Source organism: Falco punctatus (assembly GCF_963210335.1).
Source record: "Falco punctatus genome assembly, chromosome: 2".
Classification (NCBI taxonomy): Eukaryota; Metazoa; Chordata; class Aves; order Falconiformes; family Falconidae; genus Falco; species Falco punctatus.
The window spans coordinates 100,855,049-100,872,745 of NC_137581.1; the positions used below are offsets into that span (position 1 = coordinate 100,855,049).

At 44.0% G+C, this 17,697-nt stretch overlaps 1 protein-coding gene across 13 annotated transcripts in view; it reads left to right on the top strand.

Moving 5' to 3' along the window:
- The window catches only part of TIAM1 (TIAM Rac1 associated GEF 1), a 180,826-nt gene that overhangs the window by 134,545 nt on the left and 28,584 nt on the right, over positions 1-17,697 (top strand). For 8 of the 13 annotated variants that reach the window (XR_013926210.1, XM_080376532.1, XM_080376533.1 and 5 more), the window contains 3 exons: positions 2,751-2,837; positions 6,390-6,614; positions 16,532-16,638. Coding sequence is in view for 12 of the 13 variants with exons in the window: in XM_080376532.1 (XP_080232658.1) it covers positions 2,751-2,837; positions 6,390-6,614; positions 16,532-16,638 (419 nt within the window). In the remaining variant the exon portion in view is untranslated. The other 5 variants (XM_080376519.1, XM_080376529.1, XM_080376523.1 and 2 more) reach the window with 3 other exon arrangements.

The following is a 17,697-nucleotide window of genomic DNA, read 5'->3' on the forward strand; positions in this document are numbered from 1 at the left end:
CAAAATAAGTGAATAGCTGTCTGCTGGCTTTGTAAGCTGTTTTGGGCCAGCAAAGAGATGCTGGTGCCAGGGAGGCGGCAGAGCTGCTCCTTCAGGTGTTAGCAGGCCTTTGTAGCAGCTTCACCGTCCCGCCTGAGCACACCGTAAGTTCAAGAGGATGGAGCAGAGCATTTTAGGGAAAGCTCACCTGGGAACGTCTTGTAGTGTTTCTATTCCCACCAGCATGCCTGTGGTAAGAGGCACTCCTGGAGTCTCTGGCTAGCGTGTTGGACTTTGCCAGCATCAGATCTGTGAATGTGACACTGCTGCTGACACCCGGGACACATGCATTCTTGACTTTTTCACTGGTACCAGCCTCTTTGCAAAGGTTTGCGTGGGCAGAAATCAAGGCGCGCCAGCAGTAGGAACCTATTGCTTCCAGCTCCTGCATGTACCGGGAGCATGCTGGCATTTTTGTTAGCAACTGTCTGTCACGGGGGCTGAGGTAATTTTCTGGAGGTGGATTTGTTCAGGTATTGTGCTGGTTCAGTGAGGCCATGCGCACCCATGGATGCAGACTTCTGTTTTCCTGTCATCAAAACTTTGCAGCGAAGAAAAGGCTCTGTCTGGGTCACCACCCATCTCTTCACACCTGTGTTTCAGAGTCTGTGCACAGTTTGATAATAATCTTTTTGGCAGTGATGCCAGCTTATGCAATCACTGTCACTTCCACCCACTCCTGCCCTTCCTCTCATGCAGTGCTAGTACTAGTGTTTGTGTGGAGCACCTGCAGAATTCAGCCAGATGGAAACTGTGCGTTCATACTATACATGTGTACGTACAAACTGCACATACATATATATACATACACACACCCATTTGACTGAGGTGTTTCTCATCTGGATGGGTTCCCTGCTCTGCTTTACTGCATGGCAGTGAAAGCACTGGCACCGGCCCTGCAACGGAACAGGCATGCTGCTTCAAATTGTTTACAAGAACAAGCCACTGTCACAACTGCGGAAATAAAACAGTTCGTCCATTCATGGGGTATGGTCAGACACCCTGTCTGGGGGGGGATTAAGTGTATTTGTGAGATGACCATTTCAAGGCTGTTGCCCGTTGCCCATTTCTCATCTCTTAAAGCTGATGGCAACATGTGTAATTGCTTCTTACACCCGTTCTGTCAGTAATTACTGTTCAGGATTTATGGGGTGTTTTTTTTTGACTGAAAGACGAATTAAAAAACAACTGTATGTGTGCTTAGCCCTGACAGACTGGAGGAGGCAGAGGTCTTCTCACGGAGGAGAATGGGAGCTTGGGATTGCATGGGTGTGCTAATCTCTTGACAGTTAGCCACCGTGAGAACTTGAGATGCAACTCAGCCTTGTTTTAACTGTATGGTAGCTGGCTGCAAAACACCATTTCAGTTGCAAAAGGGTGATGGTATTAGTAATTGCTGATTTTTGCTGACGCAGACTGCAGTCTTGATCATCCTCCACTGTGCTTCTGGTTAAGAGTTTTCCAGGTAGGCTTGTGGTGATGACAGCTAATAACTACTATATTTTACAGTTGCTCTTTTGTTTAGTTGGGAGTTTTTCTCTCTGCCAAACTTGGTGTGTTGAGTAAGCTTCACAAATTTAATTTTATTCGGGCTGTGGAGCTCACATACAGATTCCAAGTAGCTCAGTAAGTCGTGAAGGGCCATATGCTCCTTGCTTCTAGGCTGCCACATTCTTCCTCTTTTTTCCTTTTTTTTTTTTTTTTTTTAAATGATGGATGAAAAAATAACTTCTCATCCATAAGCATCAACTTGAAAAGAGTCCTAAAGTCCGAATAGGCTCCTAGCACATCTGTACCTCTTGGCTGGTGACTGATTCCGTGTCAAACAAGCATCTTCCCCCAGAGGTTAGTAAATGTTTTTCTAGTTGGAGAAAGAGAGCAAATGGTTGCCTACACCCATTTAGGGAGTAATGAAGTTTCAGAAAGGCATATGTTCTGCCTTAGATAACCCTCAACAGTAAATAAACAAACCGTATTTAACTAACCACATTGTATTTCCTTTACACATTGTTATCTTAACAGTGTCAAACACAAATGGCAAGAAAATCACCAAACCCAAACGTAACAGTACCATTTGCACTGTTTGAATTAAGGCTGTGTCAGTACTTCCATTATGAGGTTGTTCCGTGGGTCTCAGTGTAGCTACGAAATGTGCGCTGAGCTGAGACTTCACAAATAGCTGGTTGTGCCAGGCGCAGCTGAGGAAAGAAAAGGGGAAAAGGGGAAGTGGCGTTTTTAAAACCTTGTCCAGTCCAGGAATTTCAAAAAGTAAAAGCTGGCGTTCTGCTTTTAGCAGGAGTTGTTATGCCTTGTCCGAGTTCAGGATGGCATGTCAGCCATAGCTGTCTGTTTCCTGGCTTTTGTCAGCTTGGGTCACAAACCACAGCTCTGTGGAGCTTTTGTCTGCAAACAGCAAAACTTCTTGAAATGACCTTTTGTAGCAAGAGAATTGGAAGTCTGTTCCAATGTTTTGCAGCTGTGGTATTCTCAAATAAAGCTGTGGATGATTTATATAAAGACTCAGAAATTCATTTTGGGTTTCTGTGAAAGCCGCTTCCATTTTTTAACTTCCTCTTCATGTTTGTAAAGGTTTGAGGGAAAGGAGAAGGGAGGAATTCCCAACTGCTGGCTGCAGGGACTTGTGGTGTGTGCAGTTAGGACATGCTGGAAGTGGTTGGCTTTTTCTAACGTCTCGCTGCGTGTCTCCCTAGGTTTCTCTCTGTCCTCCATGGAAGAAGAAGGGATTCGTCGGCTGTATGTGAACAGCGTCAAAGAGACAGGACTAGCTTTCAAGAAAGGTAAAATACTTTTTGAAGTGTTTTTGTTGCTGTTTGTTTAATCCTGGTATAGGCCATGAGCTTGTTGGGATAGGAGCTTTATGAACACACCAGATCAGGGCCTCAGTCCAAAAGAGACCATGGTCTTTTGGGAAGAACCTTAGGTACTGAATACATTACTGTTCTGATCTCGGGATCAGCTATGCTATGTAGTCAACCTCTTAATTTTGAGTTGCTGTGTATGTAGCAGGGTCAGCATGTCCCTTGCAGCTAGACAGAGGAGCAGAGGCCCTCTCAGGTCAGTCACTGCAAGATAAACTAGTACAGTAGAAGCCATCATAGTGCTCTCTGTGGCTGGGATTACTGCCTCTAGTTTTGCTTCCAGCCTTTGCAGGAAGCATGACAGCACTTGGACCAGAAACTGGCAGAGATAACTAGGCTGCCAGGCTCGTCCCAAGGCAGAGCAAGATACGGTTTAACTGCAGCTTACCCAAGCTGAGGTCAACCCTGACACTGCCATGCCCTTATTCTTTTCCCATTCATTGCCTTTTCTGATGTGCCAGTGCTGCTGCTCATGCAGTCATGGGATGGGCTGGTCAGGGAGCTGGGCAGCTGAAACCTAACTGGATTTTGAAGTATAACATGGGGAGCATGAAGAGTGAAAAGACTCTCATCTCTTCATAACCCATCAATGTATGCAGAGTCCTCAAGAACAGCTTCAGAGTTTTCTGGGTGAGTGGTTATATGGTCTCGCAGAGCTCATTCAACAGTTAGCTGTTGCCAAAAGCAGTGGGGGGCTGGTCTTCCCCAAACTGCTCCATCCCTTTGCCTTGTCCTGGCTTGGGCACTCTGCTGAGTCTTTTCAGCTCCCCATCTTGATGGAAAACTGCTGTGGCAGAAATGCATGGCTGGTTTTCTGACCTGCTAGCAAACAGAGTCGGCATGTGTTGCAATGAAGCGAGTGGCAGAAGTGGCACAGTGGAGGGACGGGACTGTGCAGACAGAAACTGGGAAGGAAGAAGCAGGGGGCAGGGGAGGGGGAACAGTTCTGGTTGCGGGGAGCCTGGAGTTTCGCTCAGCTGTAGCTTCTAACCTTAGTTTAAGAAAACCATGTAGGTCACCCTGGAGGCTGCTGCATATGTCTATTAGGCTTGAAAAGGCCCTCTTTCTCTTTCCTGTCCCTCCTCACGCCACCTCAGCCCCATACGCCCTGCCTGACAGGATGGGTATTGTGCCAAAAGGCCTGAATGGGCACTGGGATCAGCTCTCTGCCAGCCCATCACAGGGAAATAAAACCCTGTGGGTTTCTTGTGGGGAGAGAATATGATGGCGAGGGTGTGGGTGTTCAGCAAGGCTTCCTTGTTTTGCTTTTAGTTAATGTTTGTACAACAATTTAAATGAATGCGTGAACGCAGACTGCCTCCTGTGGGCTGAAATGCTAAAACATGCTTTCAGTGATACGCTGTTCTTGATAATTGATATGAAAAGCCACTTCTGTATGAACAGTACTTGGCAGGATATTGTGACAATATACCCAGATTTAGCAGAAAGCAGGGAGGAAAACTCTCTTCCTTCCATTACTTACACATGTTTGCATCTGACTGCACTTCCTAGGGTAAGTCTAATGAGATACAGTATTTCATTTCCTATTTTTTCTCTAAATAGAAAAATTAGATTTTATTTTCTCCTAATAATTTGTGTATCTTTTTGTTTTTTCTGTTGGTCTGCATTAGCTAGACCATTGTTGGAATTTGAGGTGCTTGATAGACATGATGCTTTATCCCAAATGATTCAAACAAGGATTACAAAGAGTAAATGAAGCCCCAGATAGGATGTTTATGGTTGCAGGCATATTAATCTGCTACTATTATGACATGGCATCACTAAGTAGAATAAATGAAATAATGTGAAATGCTTGACTTGCCTTGTTTTGTCCTTGTTTCAAATATGATTTTACAGTCCATTTACTTTGTAGCTATTCTATCTAGTTCATTTTATTCTCTCCGAAACTGCACACCACACTACAGTTTCTGGGCACAATTACATGCATTTAGAAAGATCTCAATTTTCCTAAAGAAGACTGAAGCTCTTTAGCCTCCTCCCTTCCACGTTTCTTTCTTGAATGCGGGTAGGTAATCTGTTTCCTGGAGGATGCAGCTGAGCTCTGCTTGCAGCCCAGGCTCATCAAATCAGACCTTTCATCTGAGCTTTAAGGGTAGCAAGACTCACCCTTTCATGATTGCCCAGCCAGAGGACTGCATGGCATGAGGGCAGGTCACCCCCACAGAGCAGCTCTTTCAACCCTTTAAATTCCAGCTTTTGTTCCTGTAAATGCCAGGACAGTGACTGGGATGCCAGGCAGTCCCATTGGTGGGTGAGTGGCCATTGCAGAGCATGCGTTCCCGCCAGCTGTGCCCAGTGGGTCAGCTCCTGGGGGGATGTCTGTGGGGAACTGCTGGTGTCACCAAGTGGAGACAAAAGCTGCAGTGGCAGGAGCAGCTCCAATGATCGGGGCTGTCAGCGCTGGCATGCCCTGGCCTGCTCCTGCCTGCCTGACTCTAGGTTTAAACCCTGGTCCAGCTTGCTGTTATTAGCTGGGAGAACGGGCCTGGCTGGCTGAGGGAAGGTCAGGTTTCCTGCAGGAGCTCTCGCAGGGCTGCACACCTTCGGCGTTGCTGTGTCGCCCCTGAAGTGAACCGGAGTCAGCTTTTTCCTCTGCAGATCCCCTTTTCCCTTGGGCACCGGTGCTATAAATAACTCATGAAATCAGATTGGAAAAAAAACGTAACTAACTTACCAAGCACTAAAATTTGCCTTTTGAAGATCTGTGTGCTAGGACGTGATCCAGAGAGGGCCAGAGATGAGGCTGTCTGAAGTTCTACACCATACACCCCAGCTGAGCGGGAAACATTTTCTTTCCTCCTAGGTGTATGGGTAGGTGACCGCTTCAAATAAAAGCCTTCGCTTACATGGGAAGTTAAAAGCAAGAATCAAGCCAGCCCAGCTGCTCCTTCCGCCATCCTATGTGCAAGCACCTCAGCAGTCTGACTCTGTCCTTCAGTATATATTTATTTACGAGCGATGTGTTGTGCAGTGTGCCATGCTGTACAGCGGCTGTTCCCTTGCAGGGTAACAGGGCACTGGAACCGGCTGCCCAGAGAGGCTGTGCAGTCTCCTCTGGAAATATTCAAAACCTGCCCAGATGCGACTCTGTGCAACCTGCTGTAGGTGAACCTGCCTTATCAAGGGGGTTGGACTAGATAATCTCAGAGGTCCCTTCCAACCCCAACCATTCTTTGATTCTGTGAAGAAAAAGGGGTTATCTTGTTGCTGGTACATTGTGAGGGACTTTCTGGGCACCATGCTCTTAGGGATCATACTGGACTACCAGCCTGACAACAAATCTGCAAAAGTCAATCAAATTTCAGTACCTTTTCCAGTCATAAATGTTTACTTTTATGTCTAGACCTAACACTGTCTGGCACTTCATAAACACCTGGCTGAGCTCCTTGATGTCTGTGGGTGACAGAAACGTTACTGTACAAGTCTCACCTGTTCCTTTTTGTGTTGCAGGCCTGAAAGCTGGCGATGAAATTGTGGAGATTAACAAGAAAGCTGCTGAGGATCTGGACTCAGCTTTGCTGAAAGATGCCCTTGTGCAGCCATCACTGTGTCTTACTGTGCGCACCTATCCAGAGATAGAGGAAGGGCAGAAACTAATGCAGCCACCACCACGTCGCTTGGAAAACCCGTCTGACTTGACTGACAGCACACTGGTGTTTGCTGGCAGCAACCAAGGTATTGGGTTCAATTTAGAGATCACCAGGAAGAAGATTCATGGTTACAGCGTGCTGGTGTAATCCCATTGATCCCTGCATGTAACTTCCATGGTGGAAGTGAGAGGAATTACAGTCTGAGTGTGCTGGGCGGATAGTACGTGGGAGCTCTGGAAGCTGTAAAGGTATAATCTGCCGTAGCCATGAAGGGTGACTGTGTACATGGTTAGGCTGTGAAACGGTGTCATCGCCAAATCCATGCCACATCATGTAGCTGTGCCTACAGCAAGTCACAAAACTACGTGCTTTACTTTTGGGCTGCTCAGGAGGCACCTATACCTCTGGATTTGCCTACAGGATACGTGTATGGCAGGGAAGGAAGAGAGGATAAGCGTTCGCCCTCTGTGGGGTTAGCCAGGAGCACGGGAGCCCTGCATGTTTCGTGAAATGCATAAATAACTCACAAGGACAGTTAAAAACAACTAAAGTTGGGATTGTCATTACAGCCAAACATACCTAACTGGTCCCGCAGCACAGTGCAGTGCGAAGGGTCATTCCTGCCCACCATGTTGCCCTCTTCAGAAAACTGAACTGGCAGAAAATTAATCCCCAGCAAATATGAATTGTTTGCTGCTAGTTTAGCTTCCCAAACCAGCTGAGGACACGCAGTCTTGCATGGGTTAAAAGAAATGGCTGCAGAATAGTAGGACTGCCTCCTTGGTGGTTGCTGGCTGATACATCTGTAAGACAGTGGTTTTGGAAATTGCACTGGAAAGCTCCTGCACCGTGTCTTCTCTTACTTGCCTGTTTAGCCAAGTCTTATGTGCTGGCTTCTAAATGCCCCCTCCCCCCCCCAAAAAAAAAAAACCCAACAAAAAAACCCCCAACAAAACAGAAGAGGATACTGGACATAACTGTTTGCTTTAGGTTTTTTGGAATAATTTAAAATACAGGAAGAATTAGTGGAATGGCCAAAAAGAAGTAGTTTTTAGATAATCAAAACTATTCTGAGCTGAGATAAATTTTGACTTTCAGTCGAAAGTAAATGGCATCTGCATATGTCAAAATACTTTCTTTTCTCCACAAAGTGAAGGTTTCAGAAATATCAAAATAATTGTTTTGACAACTATGAAATAGTTTTGGTTTGGGCATTTGGAATGAAAAGCTGGAGTAGGAGCAGAGCTGTTAATGCACTTCACTGATGTTCAAAGTCAGCCTTCTCCCAGGACATGTCTGACTGCTGCCATCACTCAGTGCAGGGGCTTCTGCGATGAGTGGGTGCAAACTAGAGCTAACCCAGGAGCAGCGTGAGTGCATTAACATGATGCTGAGCTGGAGCAAAGAAGCCGCAGTGAAAGATAGTTTGCTTGGGCTCAGGACCAAGCTGACTCATGTCTGCCTGCAAAGGGTCAGGGAGGTGCAGCCTGCCTTTCAACATTTCTGGATGCTGCTCTGGCTTTGCTTGAAATATTTACTTAAAGTGATCCAGCACAAATGCCATAGTTCAGATGACAGGAACACATAGTGAGGAAAGGGAAAGCCGGACCCCTAGGCTGACTTTGGGGACTGTGATATTCATAGCAAGTGTAATAGCATGAACAAGAAAGCTTAAAAACAGCTTATTGCAAATACCTCAGAGGTGACTGATAAAAGCAACCTTATCTAAGATGCGGGATAAACTTCCAAAGGCAGTTAAAATTAAACATTTTCAGAAGGACATTTTCCCCTTCGAATTTTCATGGAACTCTTCCCAGTTAGGCTTTTGTGCTGAAAAATCAAGCTCATCTTGTACATTTTTACAGCTGGCCACAAGATGCCCCTGTTTCCTACCTAACACCAGCTGTTTGTGGGGCCCGTCCTTTTGTCCTTGCCTGTGCTTTTTCACTGAATCCCTGAGTGCTCAATCCTCTAACTTTTCACTGAAGTGAGTGTCCACCCTGGGTGCAAAGACTTAGGGACTGGGACTTTTGTATTTATGCAACACAGTGATTTCTAAGGCAGAGGAGTCACATTTTGTAACCCAGGTTCTCAACAAGCAGACTCTCTGCCACTGTCAGTTCTCTGCATCATTATTGTGAGGGCTTCAAGGGGTCCTTTTTCTTGCTGAGGGTAAGATGACGCACGGTTTGCCAAATGTGTCTGAAGAACCTAGCATTTGCCTTTTAACATTACCCAGTAATAACCCTGCGTGCCCCATGTGAAATGAGGACATAGGACATTGCTGATGGACAGACACATCATGACAAAATCAGGCTTCCTGCCTCTGATGCTTTGTAGGCACGACTTCCTTTGTGCTACTCTCAACTCAAGTCATGTCTGTCCTCCTTTGTAAGCTTCTCCTGAGCTGGATTTTTGTGGTTATCGCAGTGGTGTGGAACGGCTGCTTGTTTTTCCATGTCCTGCAGTGACTATGTGAACTGTCTGGTGGGCTAAAGCGCCTCCTTCTTAAATAGCTCCCCAGGACCAGGGCTAAGCTTTGGGGCTTCCTTTTCCCTTCAGATTTCTGTCAGTACAGCTGCCCGTCGCTTTTGGTGTGCTATAGTCAGCTCCTTCACTCTCTTTCAGGCAACAGGCAGCACAGAAGCTAGACCTCTGTTGACATTTGCTTTCCTTAAAAACGTGGCAAACAAAGTGGGACTCACCTTCCTCCTCAAAGGCAGAGGAATACTTCTTTAACCAACAGAAGCAACACAATAGCTCATCAGCAGATGTGCAGGTGTCTGTGGCAGCTTCTGAAAGCATCTGTAGTTGCCATTTGGAGTACGCTTCTGAAGAATGACGTTAAGATGGTGTTTAAAGTTAAACAATGCCGATGCTGTAATTTGGGATGCTTAGCCTGAGGCAGGAGTGAAATTAAGGATCTGCACCCAAGTGTGTGACTGGGAGGTATCTTGATCTTCTCCATCAATTTCTCTCCACTTAGGTGTTTGTAGAACACGCTGTTTTACTGAAGCCTTTCTTCGTCTGGCCCTGTGCTTTTTCAGGGACTCGTTACCTAAAATGGGATCCATGTGAAATTTTAAAAAGGGGTACTTGCTTTTATTTGGGACATTGTGGCTGTATGTTAGATTCTTGGTCTGGGCTCCATAGCTTCTTTTAGAGAGCAGTCAAGTATGAAATACCCACTGACCTGTTTATTTGTGTCCTTGTTGATCCCTGGCAGTTTGGCTGGCTGGTCAAATCAGCTCGGTGATTTCTGTTCGATGCTTTTACAGCATGCAGATTTTTTAATTTGGTCCTGAAGTATTGTAACCCCCTTTCAGCAGAGGGTGAAACATTGCTGGGCCAGAATGCCAGCAGGTATAAATCACCCGTAGGCACATCCATTCTCCAGAACTTCAGGGTCTGGTTGGTCGATCATGCTGATGTCCCATAATTATCTTCACTAGCAATTCTTCATCCTCATCGACTATGAAGGCAGCAAAGGGTAGGTTTTTTGTGTGAGACAAAACATATTGTGTGTTTTCAATAGAAAGATGCTGTGTTACGTTTTCCTAAGGAAGCTTTCCTAATGCCTTATTACTCAGTGGGAGGTCTTCCAGGAGCAAAGCAGTGCTGTGTTTCTGGGAGTTGACCTCCCTGAAGTGACTGCCAGTGCTTCTGTGAAATGGGTCTCTTAACAGCTGTTTCATTATCTGGAACTACCTTGTATATACTGAGGCTGGGGCTAGAGCTGCAAATCAGCCCTGTGGCAGTGATTACTTCATTCTGTTTACTTAACAGGTTATTCTTGAAATGACCTTGCATTTTATACCTCTAATTGATGTGAAAAACATCATCTTGAGTATGATATAAACTTTCTCCTAGGAATTGACGATGCATCAGGCTTGCAGAGCCATAGGCTTTGTTCCTTTAATCTATTATTGTTTTTCCTGGCTTTCATTCTTCTGTCTTGCTAATGCAGCCTACATAAATCTGGTTGAGGAGGACTAGCTCTCATTCTGTCTGGAGCCCTGCAGCCTGTTTTCCTTATTGCCTAAAAGGATCAGTGAGAACTGCTCCCTATTTGTCTCCCTGTTTGCTCCATTCAATCCAGGGAACGAGAGGCTGAAAGCTGGAAACACAGCACTGCATCTCCCCAAAATCATAAAGAAGGTATTTTATATTGGAAGGGGATTTGGGAATGGGATCCGTACTTGTTTGTGGTCTCCCCACAATTCACTGCCTTTTTTTACACCGGGGTGGAGTTTCTGAAGTTCAGGCTTTGCACGCTCCTGTATTTTGGAGACCTCTAGTATAAGGGATAACTCTGCGAGGATAACTGTGAGCCATATAAATCACCATGCAGAATGTATAAATGGTAAAAAAGATCTTCTAGATCTGAAGTAGCTAGGTATTTTTAAGGAGTCTATTATTTTGTCATTCAGAAAGCAGGAGAACCAGAGGCTGAAGTTAACACACACCATAAAGACTATGCTATAAAACTGAAACACACTTTCACTGCACTGTAAGAATGGCCACTATTTTTCATTCCATCCTCGTACTGTCACAGGTCCCCTTAGGCTAAGTAATTTGGATTTCAGAACAAGCTGAGACTAACAGTAACCTTAATTTCTTCAGGGTTATTTTCCTGAGGCAGAGGACTGATTTCATACCTTTTGTAGTATGTTAAAAAATACTGTGAGCATTCAGTGCTTGATTTAACAATTCGAGAGGCCCTTACTGCAGCAGCAATCTGAGAGTCTTGCATATAATTAATGAGAGACATGCAGAACTGTTGCTCATGATCTCTCGTTTCTAAGAGCTTAAAAGCCAAAACTCAAGGATGTTGCTTCAGTCAGAATTGTGTCCAGAGGTCTCATTCCTGTTTTTTTCTAAAGACCACCTGAGCTGCTGTTGACGCATCAGTTTTTGCCTTGTGGCTTTGGGTTTCTGCCCCCATCCCACCGCCGCTGCAGTAAGCGTACCTGCACCGTCCTTTAGCATCTCCATACTCCTGCTGTGTTGCCGCTCCCCCTGCCGGCTCCCAGCGCCATATTTGCAGAAGAAAAGGCTGTTTGTTCTGTTTGCAGTGTCTCTGGTTTCCAAGGTCCCTGAGCACGTGCTTTGTTTTTACATCTATGAAAAATCCTGTTTATTCCCAAGGGGCTACTCAAGCACATTACAAGTGCCTGACTAGGCTCCTGACCAGGGAAGGGGTGAAAAGTGGCCACGGTACAGTTGGGACAGGGAAGGTTTCATTGAATATGCATTTTTCCCCAAGAAGAGTGATTGAATTAAATGACATTCAGCATAGATTTTTCTATGTTTGTACAATTTATTACCTAGTTGCAATGGAAGGAGGAGCAAAAGAGTTCTTTTGAAAAGAAAAGAGATTTATGCAGCTTGTTCTGTAGCTCTGCAGGAAAGGCAGTGTTTCCCAGTTTGTTCCTATACTGTTCTTTGGTGGCTCAGTAGACTGAAACTGGTAGTTTGTAGCTCAGTTTTATAGGTCTCTGGAGAAGATATCAACTCTGTGGGGCCTCCCAATGGGACAGAATACCCCACTGTAAAAAGGATGTTTCCTTCTTGCATGTTTCAGTGTTTCAAAGCTAACCAGAATTCTACAAAAGAAAAAAAATGCATACTTACCTTTTTTTATTGTGGATTTATAGGCAAGATTTTGTCTCAAATAAAAATTTGATCTGGGAGATGGTTCCCTAACAATTCGTATTAAAGTTGTTCAGTTTAACGATGGAGTCTTTTCTGAAAGGTACTCTGTTGTCATAATGGGGCCATTCCCCAGCAGCATTTAGAAATGGCAGTTTCTGTTTAAGGAAGTTACTGTTGAGCTCAAGTAAGTTGATAACTTTTTCTTTTAAGACTGCAGTCAAACATGAGGTGCTGAAAGCACTTGGCCACTGAAACCTTTGTAGCCCTTCTCGCAGGAGCACTGACACCTAAGTGACTTGGCTGGGATTCAGCTGGGGTAGTCACGTTCCGCCTGGTCCATATTTCTTCTGTGGTTTCAGCTCAGATGAGGTTCGCTCCTTATTTCCTGCTGAAGGTGATTAAGCAACCACTATATTTTACTTCCAGTATTGCTGATTGTCATCGGTGAAAGAAATATGGAGGAGCACAACACGCCTTTTGCAGGGAGCAAGCAGTGGCAGGCAGGCAGGGAAGGACACCAGGCTGAGCTCCTGTCCCTGGCACTTATTGGCCAGCTGCGGCAGCCCCAGAGCTCTGCCTCAGTTGCATGGCAAGGTGTAGTGGGGGTTGCTGAGACGTGTAAAACAACCTCCTTGGGAGACTGAGGCACCTTAAAGTTACAAACCAAAGCTTTCAGCCATCTGAGCGTACAACGTGCTGCAGATGGCTGCCCTTGCCAGCACTGAGCACCTCCCCATTGCTGCCACCGGGAGGGTTACCTTCAGCATCGCCCATTCCACATACTCAGGAATAAAGCATCGAGATGCAGAGTTTTCTGATTTGTGTGCTGCTTTTTTGTGTTAGTAGGATGTGCACTTCTGAGCTTTGCACCCCAGCTGACAGAGCTGGGCTAGGAATATTTATTTCTGCTGTATTAAAAAAAATACATAATCTGGCACCAAGAAGTGGACTTTAAGAGCAGTATCAAATATTGTGGAAGTCTCATTAAAATCTTGAGCAACAGCAACTCTGCAAATTGGAAGCAGCAGCCATGGAAAATCTTAGCCAAGTGTTGGCATGGTGCTTAAGCTTGTGATTCTCCAGGCCTTTAAGCCCCAGAACCTTTGCTCCAGTGATATAAGACTCCCTTTCATTTTGCTAGTTTTAGCCATAAGTAGGAGTTATTTAATGGGCATTAGTCATAATGTCACAGATATTACACTGCTGAGGCAACTTGGGAGCTCGTGTGACCTCCATCTGTGCTGGTGGCCGCATGGATTTGACCCCCATTTCCTCCTGCATTTCCCTTTCTAATTCCTTAACGTCAAGTGAAGCCCATGTGTTACCATCCCGAGTAGCGGCTGGGCAACGTTTAGGTGCTGCAGAAGGAAATGAACATATTGCCCTCTGAGCTCCTTGCAGAGCCAAATAAAGATTTACAGGGCAAAAATAAAATGATGTAGTGAACCTGACAGAAATGGGATGGTAACTGGAAGGTATTAAAAGGCCGGGACGTGCGACATTATTGAACTGATTGCCTACGTTTAAGAGCACGCAGATAAACCTGCTAAAGTCGACATTGACTTTGGCAGCTTAAGACATTAGAAATACCCTGAGCACATGTGCTGTGTGACTGCTTATTAAGGCGTGAGTGAACGATTGCTGTCTACTGGGTAAAAGTGTTTATACTGCAGGAAACAGATTAAGTGGTGTTTTAATATACAGGAAAAGAAAAAGTGGTGGCTTAAAAGCAAAAATGAAAACCCCCAAACAAACATTATTTGCCTTGGCTTGGGGTGGGAAACAGCTGTAAGATGTATTTCACACAGCTTGTAATGGGAAATTAATTGCAGGGAAAAAACACAGACTGCTCCAGACAAATTATGACACATAGCACATTTTTTTTCATATTTTTTAATGGATAGCTTAAGGGTTTTAAGGATTTTTTTCACACATTAATAGAGAGACCAGAAAGCTGATAGTCCAAGTTGATAAAATATGGGCAAGGCTCAGAAACCTAATTTTTTACAGAAAAAACACTTCTTCAAATAGATTTTGTGTTGCCAAACAACCCCTACAGGCATATCTTTTTAAAAAGTAAACCTATCTTTTAAGAAAAGAGTCATGTCTTCCAGAAGTTCAGCTATGAACTACCTTTTATGTCTTTTTAATTTTATTTCATGTCCAGTTTAGCTCCATCCCATTATATACGTTCTGAATTTATTTCCAGGTTTCTGATTTCCACTTTTTCCAAATTATTTGCAGACTCAAAAAAGTGGAAATCTTGTACAGTCGTGCAAATTGGTTTTGGTGATGGTGGCTGAAAGCTTGCAAGAACAACAGCTGAAGCTGGGTACTGAGGAACCCAGACCTGGATCTCTGCCATCAGTCTTGATGGAGAGAACCTTACCTAGGATGTGTCTGCCAACTAACGTTGTGCATTAAAATAAAACTCCTTGAAAGAAGAGCGGTGGCTTTTCAATTGCAGCGAAGGGGCAGCAGAATTTTCCTTACGAATTTAGGAAACATATTTCCTAGAGACTATAATTTCTGGATCATGAAATATATTTCATTCCAGTATAAATATAAACAAATACACTAGGTGTGTAAGCAGCTTGCCATTTTTATTTTAATTAAAAAGACCATCCACTATCATAGTCTTTTTGGCCAAACCACACAGTATTTAACTGAAATATATCAGTGTAACAAATAGGTGTTACCATCACTGTGGCCTTTTTACTCATAGCATTGCTGTCTAGCCAAATGCTTCTTACACACAAATAGATGTGACTTAGCTAAATTGAAATGTCTAATTGAAAAATAGCAAGTAACGTGAAAGTCACCGTGGGACTAACATGGAAATGGTGCTGCGTCTGATGTGCTAAATCACTGTTAATCGTTGTAAACGTCCATGTTCCAGCTGGACCAGTGGGTGCTCACAACACGATAGTGCGCTGTTGGGCTGCTTCTATTTGTAGGTCTAGCAAACAAAAAAAACCCCAAGACCGGTTTAAAAAAAATTGTATTCTGTTACAGAACAGTGTCAGTTTGCCACCAAAAGGTTTAAATGCTGCATGCTAACAATACAGCCAAAGTTATGTTAATATAGTCTGTTGAGTCTTGGGTTTTAAAAGGGAGGGATTTTCTGTGTTGCAGCATCCATTGAACTTTGATTAGGCTTTTTCACATTACCTGAAGAATAAACGTAATGTAATGGAATAAAAGGTATAATCCCTGGTGGGACATTGTCCTGTTTGTGTGGCAGGATGCAGGCAGGGAGGCATACTCAGAAACCATCCTTCCCTATCCAGCCCCAGAAGTGGCAGCACACCACAGAAAAAAACCCTCATCCTTATGGGGTTGAGGGGAGGAGAGGGGAAAGTTAAAAGGAATTAATGTTTGGACTCAGTTACTGTAAAGTACCTCTTTATGCTGGCTTGAAGGTCATTTGACGCATGTAGGAGAATCCCAGCAGAGTTCAGTCCATCACTGGGCGTTATAATTTGCCATAACTAGAAGCTGAACATACATGAAATCTGTTTTTCTGTGAAGACTGGCTAAGATGTAGTAATACTGCTTATTACATCTATTTGAGTCAGAGAATGAGATTCCCAAAAAAGTTATTTGTGCACAGAGGTCTCAGGCTGAGATTAGTTCTCTTTCTTTCATCACTTGCAGGTAATTCATCATTTACTTACAAGAGGTCACAAACGAGTTTTTAGCTGTGTTATCAGCGTAGTCTCGGGAAGACTGCTCAGGCACAGAGGTGCATAGTTGTTGCCACGTACTGATGGAAATGAAATCTAGTTTTCAGTTGATGTATTAGACTCCTAAAAACTGCTAAAACCAGATTTGCTTCCTTAAAAATCAACATAGAAACTCAGTAGTGGGTGTGTTAAACCAAAGCTGCAAGCAATTTAAAATCATCACATTCAGCTTAACTCAGAAGAAGGGCTGACTGAGACTTGCTTCTTGGCATGACTTGCCCGTTCACATACTGCAGTTTCCATTTGAAACCACTGAAGTATAAAGGTAGGCAATTGCTTGCCAGCCAAGAAATTAATGCTAAATGTAAGAATTTAAATGTGGCACTTTAGCCTTATCTCTGAATCAGCTTTTGTAGTTTCCAAGTAAGTAACGTGTCTGGCTGTAACTTGTTTATTTTTACACCTATAGTTAAACCTGGCCCCTGCTCTAAACCAAGGTAGTCCTTTGGGGTCATTGAGTGCCTCTGGCATAACACCTTGTGGGCATGTACTTGTGTACAGGATGGGGCCTGGCCCTCCATGGGAGCTCCACGTCTGTTGCACCCAGCTTTTTGAATTTTTTGAAATTATGGTTGGGTTTTCATGCGCATCTCAATTTCAGCAGGGCACTCGCTTTGTGGCGACCCGGACAGCTCTGTCGAGACAGCTCCAGAGGAGGCAGAAGCACAAGACTTGGAGTCATCTGATGAGGCCGATAAGATGAGCAAGGTGAGAAAGTTTCATTTTCACATGAAATGGAGTGAAAGTGCAGTACAGTCACAGCTGATGTGCTGGCTTCACAGCTGCACACAATTAAAGCATCTTTCCTGGGAAAATGTTAATCTTACTTTTGAGGTGTTTACGGATGCTATTGAATGTAACAAATTACAGCTTTGATTATGGCACATCACTACCTCTTAAGCAAGACTTGTGCCCTTTTTCCAGGGCTGATTCACATCTTCAGTAACTTCTGATAATATTCCCACATAGCTTTTAAATGGGCTAGTTTATCACCTCCTTCACCAGAGCAGGTCAGCTAAAGCAAAAGATCAGGTGGGTTATTACAATTTGTTATTATTTCTTGATTTCTAGGCATAGGAGGAATATAAGTTAAACAATATTTCCCTAAATCAATAGCATAGTGCACATGCTAGTTTTTAAATGCAAACTAATTATAGCCAATCTACATTAAATTGAAGCAAACCTCTCCAATTATAGCTAAGAGGTTGTGCAAATGGATTGCTAATTGCCATCTATTGAGGGATGGGTTTTGCAGTGGTTGGTAGTTTGCACTTGCTGCGGTACTGGCGGGCTTTATACAGCATTAGATGTGATGATTAGTATCTTTTGAGGCAAAATCAAGTGACATTATTTTAAAGACACTGATTGCTTTTAAGTATTTGTTGCATAGGTGGTGATGAGAGCTTACAGCTATTTTTCTACAGAATTAACGATCTATGAGAATCAGATCTCACTCAGTTTGTGCTTACGTACAGGTGTTTTTTCTCAGCTCTGGTTTTAACTAAAATGTGTTATAGTGAGCTCTGAGCTGGTCCCTGTGCTGTTCTACATGTCATTGTAGTGAAAGGAAGGAAAAGACCTTGGCCTCTTGTTTCCTGATCTCTTATGTCATGCTAGCCTGTAGTTTTGTCTTTGATAGCCAGACAGTGGAAGTCAGATAAGAGAAAACATTCCTATGCATGAAATATATACATGCCGAGAAGGTGATTACTTGTACAGTTTGTTTCCAGGTTTTATTACGGAACTTCTTCTTGTAAGTACAAAGAA